This window comes from Megalops cyprinoides, chromosome 22, assembly GCF_013368585.1.
Source record: "Megalops cyprinoides isolate fMegCyp1 chromosome 22, fMegCyp1.pri, whole genome shotgun sequence".
Taxonomy (NCBI): Eukaryota; Metazoa; Chordata; class Actinopteri; order Elopiformes; family Megalopidae; genus Megalops; species Megalops cyprinoides.
The window spans coordinates 19,753,983-19,769,863 of NC_050604.1; the positions used below are offsets into that span (position 1 = coordinate 19,753,983).

The 15,881-nt window shown below is 43.2% G+C and overlaps 2 protein-coding genes across 2 annotated transcripts; both read left to right on the plus strand.

Moving 5' to 3' along the window:
- The first annotated feature begins 1,131 nt into the window (after positions 1-1,131).
- LOC118769423 (tubulin beta-4B chain-like) lies at positions 1,132-4,709 on the plus strand. Its single transcript, XM_036516498.1, has 4 exons — positions 1,132-1,255; positions 2,174-2,282; positions 2,476-2,586; positions 3,485-4,709. The coding sequence occupies exons 1-4, from the start codon at positions 1,199-1,201 to the stop codon at positions 4,543-4,545; spliced, it is 1,338 nt and encodes a 445-aa protein (XP_036372391.1). The 5' UTR covers positions 1,132-1,198; the 3' UTR covers positions 4,546-4,709.
- Positions 4,710-7,046: 2,337 nt separating this feature from the next.
- LOC118769620 (serine protease HTRA2, mitochondrial-like) lies at positions 7,047-14,529 on the plus strand. The gene is made up of 8 exons (XM_036516822.1): positions 7,047-7,554; positions 8,137-8,341; positions 9,714-9,908; positions 10,358-10,390; positions 10,703-10,811; positions 12,474-12,543; positions 12,676-12,771; positions 13,471-14,529. The coding sequence occupies exons 1-8, from the start codon at positions 7,076-7,078 to the stop codon at positions 13,634-13,636; spliced, it is 1,353 nt and encodes a 450-aa protein (XP_036372715.1). The 5' UTR covers positions 7,047-7,075; the 3' UTR covers positions 13,637-14,529.
- The last annotated feature ends 1,352 nt before the right edge of the window (positions 14,530-15,881 follow it).

The following is a 15,881-nucleotide window of genomic DNA, read 5'->3' on the forward strand; positions in this document are numbered from 1 at the left end:
TCATGTTGTTATTGGTGCAGAGGAGTTTTCATCTGCACACATCAGGGGACATGCAAAAAAAAAAAAAAAAAAAAAGCAAGTCAAATCAGAATAGCACGGACAGGAAGTTGATGAGGAAGCTCACCACACTGCCGCTGAAGATGAAGCACCACACCCACCATGCTCAATTATCTTTGCTGACATGTACAAACACCAAAGGGCACTATTTGTGGCTCCCTCATTTTCCATGTGCTGGTAATGCTATCAAGTAAATGCAGAGACTGTGTGCCAGAATGACCTTGAAACACTGCCTTGCCTCCCACTCTGAAGAGGCCATTTTAGGTCTGACATATTGGTGTTTTTCTCTGCCATTCTTATGTGTGCACTTGTCGAGCTCAGCAGCATTTTAACCTCATATCTCTAGGTCACGTATAACACAAGACTAAATGTGTTCCTCGTTCACTTCATGATCTTTTCAAGGCCTACATTTCTATACAGTTTACATCAGATAACATTCAGGGAATTATCAATGCACAGGACACTGATAAGAGGTTCTTTGGCCATTGGATCAATTACATAGTTTTTCCACTGTTGTTGGCTTGCTGGTTACCTCTGTCTAGACAAAAATCCTGTTACTAGGTTGTAAATGTCCCCAAGGTTTTCCAGTGCTTGCACAAATTAAGTTCTTCCACATTAGTCATCACTTTGAGAGTGTTTTGCAGCTTGTGTTACTTTTCTGCTTTAAAAATGATAATAATATATTTCACTGTTATCCTTATGGGATTCGGGGAACTGTAGTCCTTGTTTACAACGAGTGTTTTGTTTGTGTGTGTGTGTGCGGTGCAGTGTAGTCGCACAGCTGCGACATCTCAACCAAACTCCATTAATCCGGTAGCAGACACTTGACAGATGTAGTTTTAAAAACGTTAGGAATGAGTAAACACTGTCGTTGAAGGAGTATTTCTCCACTCCACCAATGGTATCCTTCATCTTCCAAAAATAAACCAATCGCTATACTGTCTGCCGGGCCTACAACGGGGAATCAGGCACAGAATGTCACCAATTAAAATAAACGCAGGGCGGGTATAGTCTGTCCACGAACCAATCAGCGAAGGCGTTAGTCTAAAGAAAAGGAGAATTGCAGGATGAGGCTCCACAAAACCGGGATTGCGGAATAGAAGTTTGGTAAGGAATAGTTGGTGATCCTGCAAATTGTAAAATGAGGGAAATTGTTCATCTACAAGCCGGACAGTGCGGAAACCAGATTGGTGCTAAGGTTGGTTGTATAACTTTATTGCGATTGACTTCAAATACTTTTACCATTGGGTTGTGACTCTTTAAAAAAATTGTGAAGTAAGTGACAAGGTGCCTTTAATGTCAGGCCCGAATTTGCAAAATATCAGCTGTAGAGTATATTCGGCGATGTGTTGCAGCTACTTTACTTATTTAGGATAAATGAATGAAGCGAAAGATGTAATTTATGTATTATAATTTGTTTGTGCTGTTTGTACTGCTGGGTTAAACAAATCTAACACTGTAAAACCTTACGTAGTTATGTTGAATATTTTCTTCTGATGAATTTGCTCTAGCTTTTGTTTTATATGAAGAGCAATTTTACTTTAATTTGGTAAGTTTAACTGCGTAGTCCAGTATTTGCGTTAAAACACGGAGCTCAGGGTGTTGGCCCAGCTGGAAAAATGGTGCGCAGTGGTGCAATATGACTTAAAATCTCTTCCCTGTTCAGTACATTTGCGGTCATTTTGTTGGATCCAACACCCAAGTATTATGGCAATTAGGCTGCGTCGTAGGTGGTGAATTTTCGCTTCAGTGTGAAATTCGCTAGTGCATCCCATGTTTTTATAAACGCACAGCTGAACTGATTTCTTTCGAAAATGCCACATGGGACATTCGGTGTTGGAAGTGCCGAATCGCAGTAACGAATTCTCAAACGAATTCTCAAGTAAACTGCTGATAGCTAAATGCTGTATTTGAAGTCTTACGAATTTAATTTGGAGAGAAAATTAAGCAATTTGTGGATTTCTAAATGCGCATTGATATGCTAGGCTTCTCACGCGGACTTTATACCCTGTGGAATGTTGATGGCTGTAAAATCATCACCAGACCGAGTTCCAAGACCGAGTTGTGTATTACTTCATTGTTGAGTTTATAACCTGGACCGCTCTCTGGTTTTCAGTTCTGGGAGGTGATCAGTGATGAGCATGGTATAGACCCGACGGGAAGTTACCATGGAGACAGTGATCTGCAGCTGGACAGGATCAATGTGTATTACAATGAAGCCTCCGGTAAGAAATTACCGTTTGTACAACTGATGTGTATTTGTCCTGGATTTGGTAGAATACCTAGTTTTAAATTCAGAGAATAAAGTTGTAAAGGAGCCCCTGAAAGAAGTTACTGAATACCCTTTTAAGACAAACTAATTCTGAGACACAAGGAGTGTGGAACATCACAATTTTGACAAACTGACTGTGACTCCAGGGGGCAAGTATGTGCCACGTGCCGTCCTTGTGGATCTGGAGCCAGGGACCATGGACTCTGTACGATCTGGACCTTTTGGCCAGATATTCAGGCCTGACAACTTTGTCTTCGGTAAGTTCTGTTTGTTATACATTGTCTGAGGTCAACAAAGGACTGCATTACATTTGACATTTGGTTAAAAACCATAGGGGGGTTTAAGGGCTCAAAGGAGTTTGGCACCTTTTCCATCAGCTGACTGCTCAGAATCTCTGCAAGAGTTGTTTTCTAATTTGTGGCTGAGTAAGTCTGCTTTCAGCCCTCCCTCCTTTTCACTTCATCATTCCATTTGCCTGAGTAGATCATTTGTACACACTTAAGTCAGTAAAAGATTTCCTTTTTGTGAACTATGAAATTGAGTGTGGTTATTAATTATTCAAAAGCTGTAGCTACTAGGGGTGGGGAAAAAATCGAGATATATCGCGATTTTTTTTTATAGCACAATACTAAATATCGATACTTCTTCCCAGAATCGATACTTTCTGTGACGTCATATGCGTAATAGTGGCGCTGCGCTGCTGTATTGCTTTCACTGACAAATGTGAGCTAAGAGTGGCCGGGAATTCCACCAGGCCTGTAGAGGGCGCTTCTAAACGCTTGGGCTGCTGAATACTGTGACACGAATGAAAATGGTGCCAGAAAAATTGCAATAATCAATACTATCGAATCGCAATACTTGTAGAATCGCAATATATCGGAATCACAATACGAATCGAATCGGCACCAAAGTATCGTGATAATATCGCATCGCGACAAAAGCATATTGTCCCAGCCCTAGTAGCTACAGTATTATGCAATAACCTGTTAGGGTGATTATCTAATAAATAAATCATGTTTTACAAGACTTGAAAAATGAACAGACGTGAGCTTCTAAAGAGTTCCAGCACAGAATTTCGGATCATATAGTATTTGTGGTTATTTGTCCATGTATTTGTTTGCAAAATGTTTCACTGCATCACTGTTATCTGCTCAGGCCAGAGTGGGGCTGGAAACAACTGGGCCAAGGGCCACTACACTGAGGGGGCAGAGCTGGTGGACTCTGTCTTGGATGTTGTGAGGAAGGAGGCGGAGAGCTGTGACTGCCTTCAGGGTTTCCAGCTCACCCATTCCCTTGGTGGGGGCACAGGCTCAGGCATGGGCACCCTGCTCATCAGCAAGATCCGGGAGGAGTACCCCGACCGCATCATGAATACCTTTAGCGTTGTGCCTTCACCTAAGGTGTCAGACACGGTGGTAGAGCCCTACAACGCCACGCTCTCCGTGCACCAGCTGGTGGAGAACACGGACGAGACCTACTGCATCGACAACGAGGCTCTCTATGACATCTGCTTCCGCACGCTCAAACTCACGACGCCGACATACGGAGACCTGAACCACCTTGTGTCCGCCACCATGAGCGGAGTGACCACCTGCCTGCGCTTCCCTGGCCAGCTCAACGCTGATCTCCGTAAGCTGGCCGTGAACATGGTGCCCTTCCCCCGCCTGCACTTCTTCATGCCGGGCTTCGCGCCCCTCACCAGCAGGGGGAGCCAGCAGTACCGTGCCCTCAGCGTGCCTGAGCTCACGCAGCAGATGTTCGACGCCAAGAACATGATGGCCGCCTGCGACCCGCGCCACGGCCGCTACCTCACCGTGGCCGCTGTCTTCCGCGGGCGCATGTCCATGAAGGAGGTGGATGAACAGATGCTGAACGTGCAGAACAAGAACAGCAGCTACTTCGTGGAGTGGATCCCCAACAATGTCAAGACTGCCGTTTGTGACATCCCTCCTCGGGGTCTCAAGATGGCCGCCACCTTCATCGGCAACAGCACGGCCATCCAGGAGCTGTTCAAGCGCATCTCCGAGCAGTTCACCGCCATGTTCCGCCGCAAGGCCTTCCTCCACTGGTACACCGGAGAGGGCATGGATGAGATGGAGTTCACAGAGGCCGAGAGCAACATGAACGACTTGGTGTCTGAGTACCAGCAGTACCAGGATGCCACCGCCGAAGAGGAAGGGGAGTTTGAGGAAGAGGAAGAAGAGGAGCTGGCTTAAATATTCATTCCGGTTAAATTAAAACCCAGCCTGTTATCCACTTTGATACCATGTCTTTTTGAGTTTTCACTACTCACTTTCTCCTGTTTGCACAGCACTTGTGGCACTTGCAGCCATTAACTGTCACTGTTAAAGTGTTAATGTTCAATAAAACCTATGTTTGATAGCAGATTTGGTTATAGTTTTCTGTGTTTTTAGTCACACCTGCAGTGTAATGGTAAGTGTGGTTTAGGTGAACATGATTTTATAAGTTTTACCTTTGCAGAGTCTTGACTTCTGCCATGGTCTTCAAAAGTGAAAGAATTAGCCATTTCAGGTCTGAGGACTCTGCAACACATCTTTGATTTTGTTTATGGCCATTTACAAACCAGTTATCACACAGCACTTCACAATGGACGTTTTCCAGAGGGAATAAAAAAACAGGAGAAAAACCCTGTTGAGTCAGTTTGGGAAAAACTGGGGAGGGGGGGGTAAATTAATAGGTTTTTACTCTTAATGGTGACAGGGTAATTCAGGTTTTGTGATGGCCAACTCTATATGTCATTTACAAGAATATGCAGTTCATTGAAATAACTGATGAGATTACTGTATACACCACAGTCCATAGGACTAACTAAGGCTGAAAAAGCTACTGAAAGGACATCCCTTAGCCCTTCGAAATCCAGGATGTTGGAAAGTTCAGTCCAGGAACATGGGAGAGACAGTGTAACATAGTGGTAAGGAGCAGGACTCTTAACCGAAAGGTGGTTGGTTAAATTCCCTACATTGCAATGTAAAAGCAAAGAATTAGTAGAGGTAAGTGAATACCATCTTGACTAATTTAACAGTCCGTTGTGCTTATGTTGTCTTCAGGTTGAGCATTTTAAAATGTTTAACTGCCTATATAGTAGTTTTCCTATATAGGTGTATTACCCACCTACTGAAAATGATTACTGGTGTACCTGGACTATAGTATGGCCTAATAGGAGTTACAGTTTAAGGCCCCTGGACTCACGTCACCAGTGGTAGGGCAAAAGCTAACAAGACAAGTTTTTAGGAACACTTCATTCCCCTCAATTTCAAGAATGACTTATTTAATCAAGTCTGAAAATGGCTGAATCGAAACACTGCAACGAGTCATCCCATGAGAGCAGACTGAATAATTTTAGGAAAACCTTTGTGTATCATAAGGAACAGATGTTTGAGGCTAAAAGGTTAAGTCTAGGTTTAAACACTGAAATCTTGAAAGACTGCTCTGCTCCGGGGTTGAGCTTTGAATTTTTGTGCATGGCAAGTTAGTGTGCGTCCTTTATTTCAGGGTCTTATTTGGGTGATAAGGAGAAATAAGATCACTTAAGTATGCTGGTACACTTGTAATTCTTTAATAAGGACTAGCAGCAGGATTTTGTAATCGGCACTGTTCGATTAGGCACCAATGTGAAGAAGCAAGAATGGGTGTTAAATGGTCACATTTCTTGGTATTAGGAGCCTTGCTGCCTTTTGACTCCAAGATAATAAAGCATTACAAGTAGTCTAACCTTGAAGACCAAAGCATGAAAAAGCTTCTCTGAGTCATTATGTGACAGAAAGCATATTAATTTGGCAGTGTTTCTGAGATGGAGGAAGACAGCCCTGGGGTAGGGGAGAGTTCATCAGTGTTTAAAGTCTTTCACACTATTAAAACGCTGAAATTTGGAAAACAAAATTGTTAATATTTTTTTTCAAAACTGTGAAAAGCAAGTATCTTCCCAAAAACTCAGACACGCTGTAGTTTGAAAAAATAATAATAATAATAAAAAGCCTTTATTTGGAATGACAAAATGGGTAAGAAACAGTGACTAACATGTTGCAACTTGCCTCAGTCCTCGGTCTAGGGGTCAAGGTTACTTTTAAGTCAGCAAGGTGCTTTTCTTTGTTTCATCTACAGCAAACCCGAACTTGCGAAAAAGCCCCCGTTGTACTCGATACCCTTGCATGCAACAAAACACCTGTTTCATTTTCTGTAATCGTATGACACTTGTTTATCAGCCAGAGTCTAAATTTGGAAAATGTTTATCACCATTCATGTTGGGTTTGCACGGACACCCTCGGCACGGTCGAAAAATACCCCTTTAGTAATTCATGGACTGGATTTATGTATGCATACCCACGGTTTAGTAATTCATGCCCGCGATTATACGTCAGGCCCTGAATTCAACTGTACGTGACATATAACTATATTGGACGTAATGTTTGTGATGTCGGAGGGGAGACAGAGCTAATTCAATTGCATTTCCAGTAACTAATTAAAATTATGTAAAACAATCATATTGTTGAATACGTCTGTCATGAGTACATTTTCATTCCAACGACACAGACTCGACCTATCGCGTTCCCGTCGTGACGAAAGACAGGACACCGCAGACGTTCTGTTATTGTAACGTGACATCATATTATCGCGATAATATGGCATCATAACAGTTAGAACCAATCACAAGAGAGAATGTTTCAGAATCTGCTGTTTCAGGCAGGAACTAAAAAAAAAGACATTTCATTGGTGGCGTGTTCCAACATGGCTGCGCCTACGAACACCGTGTTGTTGCGGATGTTCAGGAAGTGTATTCGGGATCACAGTTTTAGGTTGCGATTGATTCCCGAGCGTTCACTAGGGCACTACAATGGAGATCGCCTCCAACATAGACGGGACGCAGCAGGAGCCAACATCCGATCGCTGTCAGCAGGGACTTATGGAAGCGGATGGGGCAGGGGCCATAATCGGACAGGTCTTTTTGGGACAGCTTTCGCGACCGGGTTGAGCATCGGCGGGGTTGCACTTCTGTACTATTTGAGAGATGGGGAGAAGCAGGGTTTATCTGGGGGAGTCCTGTCAGCTGTCACAGCCCAAACTGGTTCCCTCTTCCAGAACGTGTTGTCTACAGCGCAGTGTGCTTCCCCTTTCAAACCCGACAGCCCTCGTTATAAATACAACTTCATTGCAGATGTTGTGGAAAAATCTGCACCCGCAGTTGTGTACATCGAAATATTGGGGAGGTAAGAGATAGTAGCTACAAGTATACCATTTACCCTAATTGCAGGAAGCTGACTAGTTATTTGTCAGTTAGATAGCGAGTTAGCTGCCTGGCTCAAGGCAGTAGTGGCTAGCTGCGTCGTAAAGCGGCCATTGATTGAGATTATTTTGCTAAAAGTAATACTGTAAAAGTGAAAACAAAACTTATGAGAAGGTATATAAAATAGTGCCTGAATCATGCCATCGGATACAGTGCGAATAAATTAATACAATGCATGTAATGATATGAAAAGTGTGAAACGGAAATTGTCTCAGCATGTGGTTGACATTGCTTTTATCACTTTTTTGTGGCGGACAAAGTGGCGGACAGCGTTGGCATTGTTGCTGTAACAATTTTAAATAACCATCATTTTAAACGAAGTTTACACACTCATGATATTGTTTCTGTGGCTTGTTGCCCTGCATATTGCTCGCCCACGGTCTTGTCACCTAGTACGCTGTCCACGCGATAGGAGGCGAGAGGTCTACCCTGCTAATGACAAATGCGAAGTGACGGTATACAAATGTGATGAGGTTAGTTAATGGCCATTTTCTTCCCGTTTCAGGCACCCGTTCTCTGGCAGGGAAGTACCGATTTCCAACGGCTCCGGCTTTATCATCAGCCAAGATGGGCTGATTGTCACAAATGCTCATGTTGTTGCCAACAAACGGGGCGTTCGAGTCAAACTGACGAACGGAGAGACTTACAACGCCACCGTCCAAGATGTGGACCAGGTTGCAGACATTGCTACCATCAAAATCAATACTCAGGTGGGCAGTAAAACAGCAACGTCTCCCTGTCACTCCCTCTAAACACACACAGCTCCGATGAGTTGCTTCAACTTGCATATGTGTCCACACAAACTTGGCTGGCCCTCTGTCCACACGAAATAGTACTTCACTAAGATGACCTTATTGTCTGCGGTTGTTTGGAATGTATTTGTAAAATATAATTATTGGTTCTGTAACCATTGCAGCGTTTTCACGCTGTTTTATTGTGTGATTGCATACTGAACTTCAAGTTCAGAACATGGAGTACCAGAATACACTTGCAACCGTGTGATGAAAACTATAATTGCTCATGACTGTTTATGGGACTAGGTTGGTATATGATGCATACTTAAGTAATTATTAAGAAAAAGTTGACAAAAGTGTCTGACGATTTAATGCATGACATTTGTTTTTTTTTTTTTTTTTTACCGTTTTTCCTAGCTGTCAGTTGCCGTCAGCCATTATTTGTTAATAAGAAAAGGTGCATTTCACTGTAGCCTTTGATTAATTGTGTATAGCCTTTTATTACTCATGTGTAGTCTTATAACAGTAAGTTTTCTCACCTCGTTGCCTGTCACTGTCAGTTTAATGTTTTTTTTCATTGCATCAATAGCTTTTTCCTTTCGGTTTTTTATTGTGTCTGTTAGTTTTGCCTTTATTTTTTGTAATGCTCTCAGTGAGCACACTATCACAGTTTTCCTCAGTAATAATTCCTCAACATTACAAAAGATTTGATTAAGTGAGTTTTAGGTGAAGCTTCTGCCAAAGTGGCATACTGTAGTTACAGGAGATATTGTAGTTGCTGTGCACCATTATGAATTGGACCTCAATTACTGACATTTGCATGACAATATTGGATTGTCATTACAGTTTCAGAGTGGAATGCAGGATGTTTAAAACATGTTTGTATTTTTCTGCCTGCTCTCCATGAAAAAAAAATTAAAATTGTTTTGATTGCCAGTTTCTGGTGGTTTATCAAGATGCCTTTCTATTTCTCAAAGGACACTCCTCTTGTTGTAGGCAGTGATAGCACACAGTCAGTTTCATAGTAAAAAAACCCTAAGCTTACTGTCAATAGAGCACAGAGTGAGAGCACTTGGCTGGGAACCTTATGTTTGCAGTTGGTTCAGATCCCTAGAGGGATACAGTTATCCCCTACACTTAAACAAGATACTCCAGTGAAAATCCAGCAATAGCAATAGTGTCTGCAGTTTAAACAAACTGTAATTGGAAAATGCATGACTCCCATTACTTGCAGCTGAAAGACTCCTTGGCTCCACCCCTAGGCAGTGTTGTCCAGGCAAGAGTGCCAATCAGGTGATTGTTTTTAAATGGAGCTGTTGTTTAACAGGATATCCTTTGTCATTCCCAGCACCCTTTACCCACGCTGCCCTTGGGGCTGTCGTCGGAGATACGGCAGGGTGAGTTCGTGGTTGCGATGGGGAGCCCCTTTGCCTTGCGTAACACCATAACATCGGGGATCGTCAGCTCGGTGCAGAGGGGCAGCCGTGAGCTGGGCATCTCCAACTCAAACATGGACTACATCCAGACAGACGCTGCTATTGACGTGAGTCCCAATTCTCAAACCCACACGGAAGCGGGGGGGGGGGGCTAACCTTCCTTCAAAAAGTATGCAAAGGTCCTTAAGCACATGAGCCTGTTACATAACTCATCATGGTAGTCACCGCTGTGTCCGCATTGAACCAGCAGCGTGTCTGCAGACCAGTCTTTGTTTTGATTTTTTTTTTTTTTTATCATTAACTAGTACCTGCAAACATTTAGTAGTGTTGAGAAGATGAAGTGCAGAATGGTATTATTTGAGCAGTAGATATGAATAGACTAAATTCAGTTATGAATGATGTAATTTAAATATGCAGAGTAATATGGTTGCAGGTCTGGTTGTCTGGTTGTTAATACTTGGGCCCTCAGTTGCAAGGTTTACTGGCAAACTAAAGAGTTGTAGTTTTCAAACACAGAGGCAGTGATGGTTGTGTTTGGTTTTACTGTTTTTTGCAGTTTGGGAATTCTGGTGGGCCTCTCATCAACTTGGTAAGTCTTATGTGTGTCATCTGATTAAAAAAAAAACAGGTTTAGGTTCAGCCATTAACATGGTGGGGTTGAGGACCATCTTGCCTTTGATATTATTCTGGTAGGAATATAATCTTAGCACTGACCTTTAATCACATAAAGGAGACAAACGGACATCGGCACATTTGTCTGTAAAGAAAGGAAAAGCTTTTATTGGGATTAGTCCAGCACACCAGCATGTCTTTCTGAAACCAGCATGGGTCAGTTTGTTTGGTGGCACACTTGCTTGGTGAGTGTGTGTGTATGGTCACATGACCATGATGTCACCCTCAGGATGGTGAGGTCATTGGCATCAATACCATGAAGGTGACAGCGGGCATCTCCTTTGCTATCCCGTCGGACCGCCTCAGGCATTTCCTCACCAGAGCGGCTGACAAGAAGAGTGAGTATTCTCTTAACATGACCTCATTTCAAAAGTCTGATATGGTCAGATCCCTAGTACATGCAGGCTGTGTCCCAGTCTGTTTGGTACTCCTCTCCCCTCTCTCCAACCCCTCCGTTTAGCAAGTGAAAAATAAATACATCAGCTTGTGCTCCCTCTCATGAGTTCACTGAATGAAAACTAAACTAAACTAAAACTAAACTCTAAACTCTAAAAAAACTAAACTCCAACTAAAATAAGTTTTTACTTTACTTTTTTTACAGTGCCAGTTTTGTTGGCCCTTTTTTGTTTTGTTTAGATATATCTACATTTATTGTGCACCTAGGTGATAACATACATTGTCATTAATTGTTGCACCGTAATCTATTTCAAATAAGCGTTCCAGTGATTGGTTTACAGTTTCCTCACTTGTGTGGTAAAACACCTAGCTGATGATGGCAAAGGCAGTGTGGCTGGACACGTGAGTCTGTTTATAGTAATGAGTGGGGGGAAGAACTTGGAGACACATTGAGTTGCAGGAGATGCAGCCACAGCTAAAACACAAACCGTTCCATCCCTCTTACTCGTAATGCTTTTTGCAGCAGCCTCTGCATTTGTGGGTTGTGAAGTTTTGTGGTCACGTAGTGCATTTGCTTGGTAGACAGAAAAAGAAAGATGAATTGGCAGGTGAAGTGAAAGTGTGCAAACAGCTTGTTGACATGCAGTTCTCTTCATTGGAACAGCATTTGTTGTACAGGTCATTTCCCAGGGCATAATGGTTGGATTTGTTAACAGCCCTACCTCCCGCATTTTGTGAGTCCTCAGTGGACATTAATGATGTTGCCGATAGACTGCCTGTGTTTTTTTTTTTTTTTTTTTTTTGTTCATTTTTTTTTTCCCCCTGAGACTCAGGCACTTCTCAGGAGGGGTGTTTGACTGCACCCTCTGGCAGAATTCCTCACTTGTCACAACAGTTGTCGCACTTCACCAAGGAAAGAATTTTGGCTTCAGAGTTACCTCTCGGGCCTCTTTTCTTGCAGCGTGTTGCGGTGAATTTGTGTTGCGTCCCCCTCCACCTGGCCTTGCTGGTCTTCAGGGAAAAGTGGCAGGTTCAGACCCATGTGAATGTTTTCATTATCTTCACCTGTCTTGTGGTCACTGATCTGTTTAATTTACTTAAAATATCCAGGCAGCCTGCTGACCTCAGCCACAGTCATGAATTTCACCAACAGTTTTGATTCGTAGTATTTGAACAGGTGTTCTATCTATTTTCCCAGAAGCTTCTGATAACTTTCAGGCGATGGAAACGTGATGTAGGCTCACATTTTAATGTTCTCTCTTCTTAATGTTTTAGGAAAACAGTTATGTGTTTAAAGCATATTCTGTTGCTGTGTGGGGGATTGGTAGTGTTGTACTTATTTTCATTTATTTGGACCAAATATACTGCTTGCACACCTGAATTTCTTTTGTTGAATCAAGTTCTTGTTACAGTTTATGAAGAGTTTCAGTGCATTGGGGAGCCACTGTGTGTTATTCATAGTTAATACCAATGTTGTGGCACTGTGCTTTGGTGCTGAAAGCTGCTTTGTGCATACTAAAACGTCTGTCTGCGGCCACTCGCCGTGCCCTTCACGTGTGATTATGATGAGCTCCATCTTAGTTGGATTTTGCCTGTGTCCTCAGAGTCCTGGTTTGGGGAGTCGGAAGCGAAGCGCCGGTACATAGGGGTGATGATGCTGACTCTCACGCCCAGGTAGGCGGTTTTTTTCAACGCGGCCTGTCCAAATGTCCCTCCTTGCCCTTTCGTTCGGCGGTGTGAAGGAACAGTCCTGTGGAAGACGGCGTACTGAGCGGCACTCTTGCTGGTCGATTTTTTTCTTACCAGCATTATTGCGGAGCTGAAGATGAGAGACCCCTCCTTTCCGGACGTGACGCACGGAGTTCTGATCCACCGTGTCATCATGGGCTCCCCAGCCAATCGGTGAGTTCCGTGCGCTGAGTGCGTTAAAAAAAACGGGCCGCATTCCTTTGTCTCGGTTTGTGCACACCACCCCCCACCTCTCCCAGACCTTTGTTTAAAAACCAGTTCAAGCCTGCCCAGACCTGTCCTGCTGCTCTCCTTAGCAGAACCCCCTGACCTGTCCACATCCATTGGCCACCAATTGGAACCCCCAGAACCTAAGGATTTTGGACATTATAAAAGTTGTGGTGATCTCCCTCGCTTCGGTGTTGCACATGTTCCTGTGGGGTGAAGAACTGGGGACACCAACAGTTGTGTTGTGTGCGTCTGTGCCAATGAAACCACACAGTCACACACCCAGACGCACATACCCACATCACTTAAATAAAGCCCTGAACTGGATACCTGACTGCTGTGTTCTGACCGACACACCACTGCAACAGCGATATTGTCCTGAATCCAGTGTGCGGGTCAAACTGCCCCGTCAGTTTCAGTTTCAGGGCAAGCAGGCAGATGGTCTCACAGCCTAGTTCTGCCAGGTAGCATTGTAAAGGTATAATGCACAGCCTTTACAAATGCACACTATTTCTTGTAAATACACAACAAAACTAGCTTCAAGTGAAGTTGCACCCAGGCTTGGTCCACCTGTAATTTTTTTTAAAATGCGTATGAATCTCAGCATGACCCTGGTGTGACACCCGCCCCCCCACTTTGTTTCAGGGCGGGGATGAAGGCAGGCGACATTGTGGTGGAGATCAACGGGACGGCGGTGAAAACGTCGGAGGAGATCTACAACGCTGTGCGCACCAGCGACAGTATTAACATGGTGGTGAAGCGAGGCTTCGACCTGCTCATGCTGCACGTCAGCCCCGAGTTCACTGAGTGAGGGGTCCCGCGGCCACCAAGCTGGGCACAGGGGACCAGAGAGCCGGCACAGAGCGCGGTTCTTAGTTCCTCACGATGGGCAGGCCTGGACATGAATATGGCTCAGGGGCCACAATTTTGGATGGTAAAAGGCTGGTTTTTGTCAGTTGGTCCAAGGAAGAGGTATATTTATTTGACAGAGGGTGAACTGAAGAATATGGCTGATGGAGAGTGTGTTAAGTGTGTCCTTTGCTCTGAATTACAAGCTTGCCTGAATCTGTCACTTCGCAGAAGTACACCTATTGCGCCTTCAGTTTACAATCAACATAGGTGATCATCTCCATTTCTGTAATGGACTTGTGCTTCAAGTACGATGTGTTAGAGTTAAATAAAAGCCTTGTAATCTCAATCACAGTATTATTAATGTTTATGTAAGACCCAAGACAGCTTGCAAGAGTTCATATCTCTCTCTCTGTCATCCACAAATGTGACCTTAATTATATGACCGTGTTAAAGGTTAGCGACAGAAATGATGTGGAGGAGAAAGTAGTGACTGTCATTATGACTGATGAAAGTTCATGGCTGTATATCGACCTATCTCTGTTTAAGGGTTTCAGACTTTATCTGCAGTTGATAACAACCGAAGAATCTCAAAGCCCTCCTGCTAAACCTTACCATACGTCTATATGCAGAACAGACGGAGCTTGGAATCCAAAAGGTCAAAGTCTGACCGCTGAGGTACAAAGGCGTCTTTGTGGAACACTGAGGGTAAGGAAGTGAACAGCAAAATATGTGCCGAGTTACTCTAGAAAAATAATTTCCTTTGGTTTTCTCATGGATTTATATCCCTTTATATGCCTCTTAACTGAAAACCTCCAAAGCACTGTATTCTCTTTAAAGAAAAATGTGTGATCAACCACAGGATGTCTTCGCTGTTAAGCAGTCATAAAAATAAATGTTTTTGGAAAAAAAAAAAGACTTGCCTTTTCACTATGGTGAGTGTTCTGTCACAAGAATATCATAATGTTACATCTCATACCCAGTTGGAAACCTACATCTACAATGTAATTCCGAATAAATATGGGGGTGTAATCACATTATATGTGATTTTCTGAATAAATTTATATGTGAACTGTGAAGACTGCCGGTGCCTGTGGTTTCAAAATATGTAAATTTGAGCTGAGCACTGAGACTGAAAGTATGCAGATGGGGGGGAGAGAACCACTCTGATGTCAAATGAAAGAGCAGTAAGATGTGAACCCATGAGACCCGTCAATGGCTGCTTAGAGCCCTAACCCGCCGAAGTACACCTGAAACTTGCACTTAAAAAACGCAAATCTTGCAGCGCTTCCAGGGTGTTAGGGTTTGGTTCTGATAAGAAATGGTATCTTCGTGCTGTGGTGGCGTGGTGTGTGTCTGACCTATTAAACAACAAACAAGAAAATGTTTTTTTTTTTTGCTTAAACAGCTCTTGACATTTTTTCACGTTCAGAATTGACTCAGAGGAAGTGTGAGATACGCACTCTGAAATGTGAAAGGCTCGACTGAGTCACTTGAATAACAAAAATAGCTACATGCGAGACAGTGCTGGAGTAAAGTAATTTTCATATCTACAAAAATGCCTGACAGTGCCCACGGTAACCAGGAATGGGCAATCAGTTTTAATTGTAATGTTACTGTAATGACGTTGACATATCGTTATATGCATCCTATGTGTGTAGTTCTGAGATTTCAAGGGGATGAATGAAATGCAGACACACACACACACACTCATAAAGTGCACCAATGTGAATACAGTGCCACTAACTGGCTGGAGAATGGAGGAAATATTTACTGCTCTGGCTCAGTCACTCAGACCCTGCCTCTTTGGTTTGCCTGAAAGCCACTGCATTTCATTCAAATGAGTTTTGTAGCTCTCATGGTTGAGAGAAGAACTACGAGAACAAAATCTTTGACCAAACTGTCACACACTCTGACAATTTTAGATGTTTCAGTGGTTGCCGTTTTCATTTCATGTGTGTATTATGTGTAATGGGGCACGTGTTTTTTTTTTTTTTTTTTTTTGCGAACAGTTACAAACTCCAGCACACTAGGTTGAGTATGACACAGGACAGGAACCATATTTAGGGATCATTTTTCTTCGTCTGTTGGGAGTCTGTACAGATGGACTGGTGAATTGACCTTGGCTTTCTAAGGGTTGTTGGTGCTTGGACCAAGACAGATTGAAAATTGAGGACCACAGACATGAGAGACTGGCAAAGACAGAC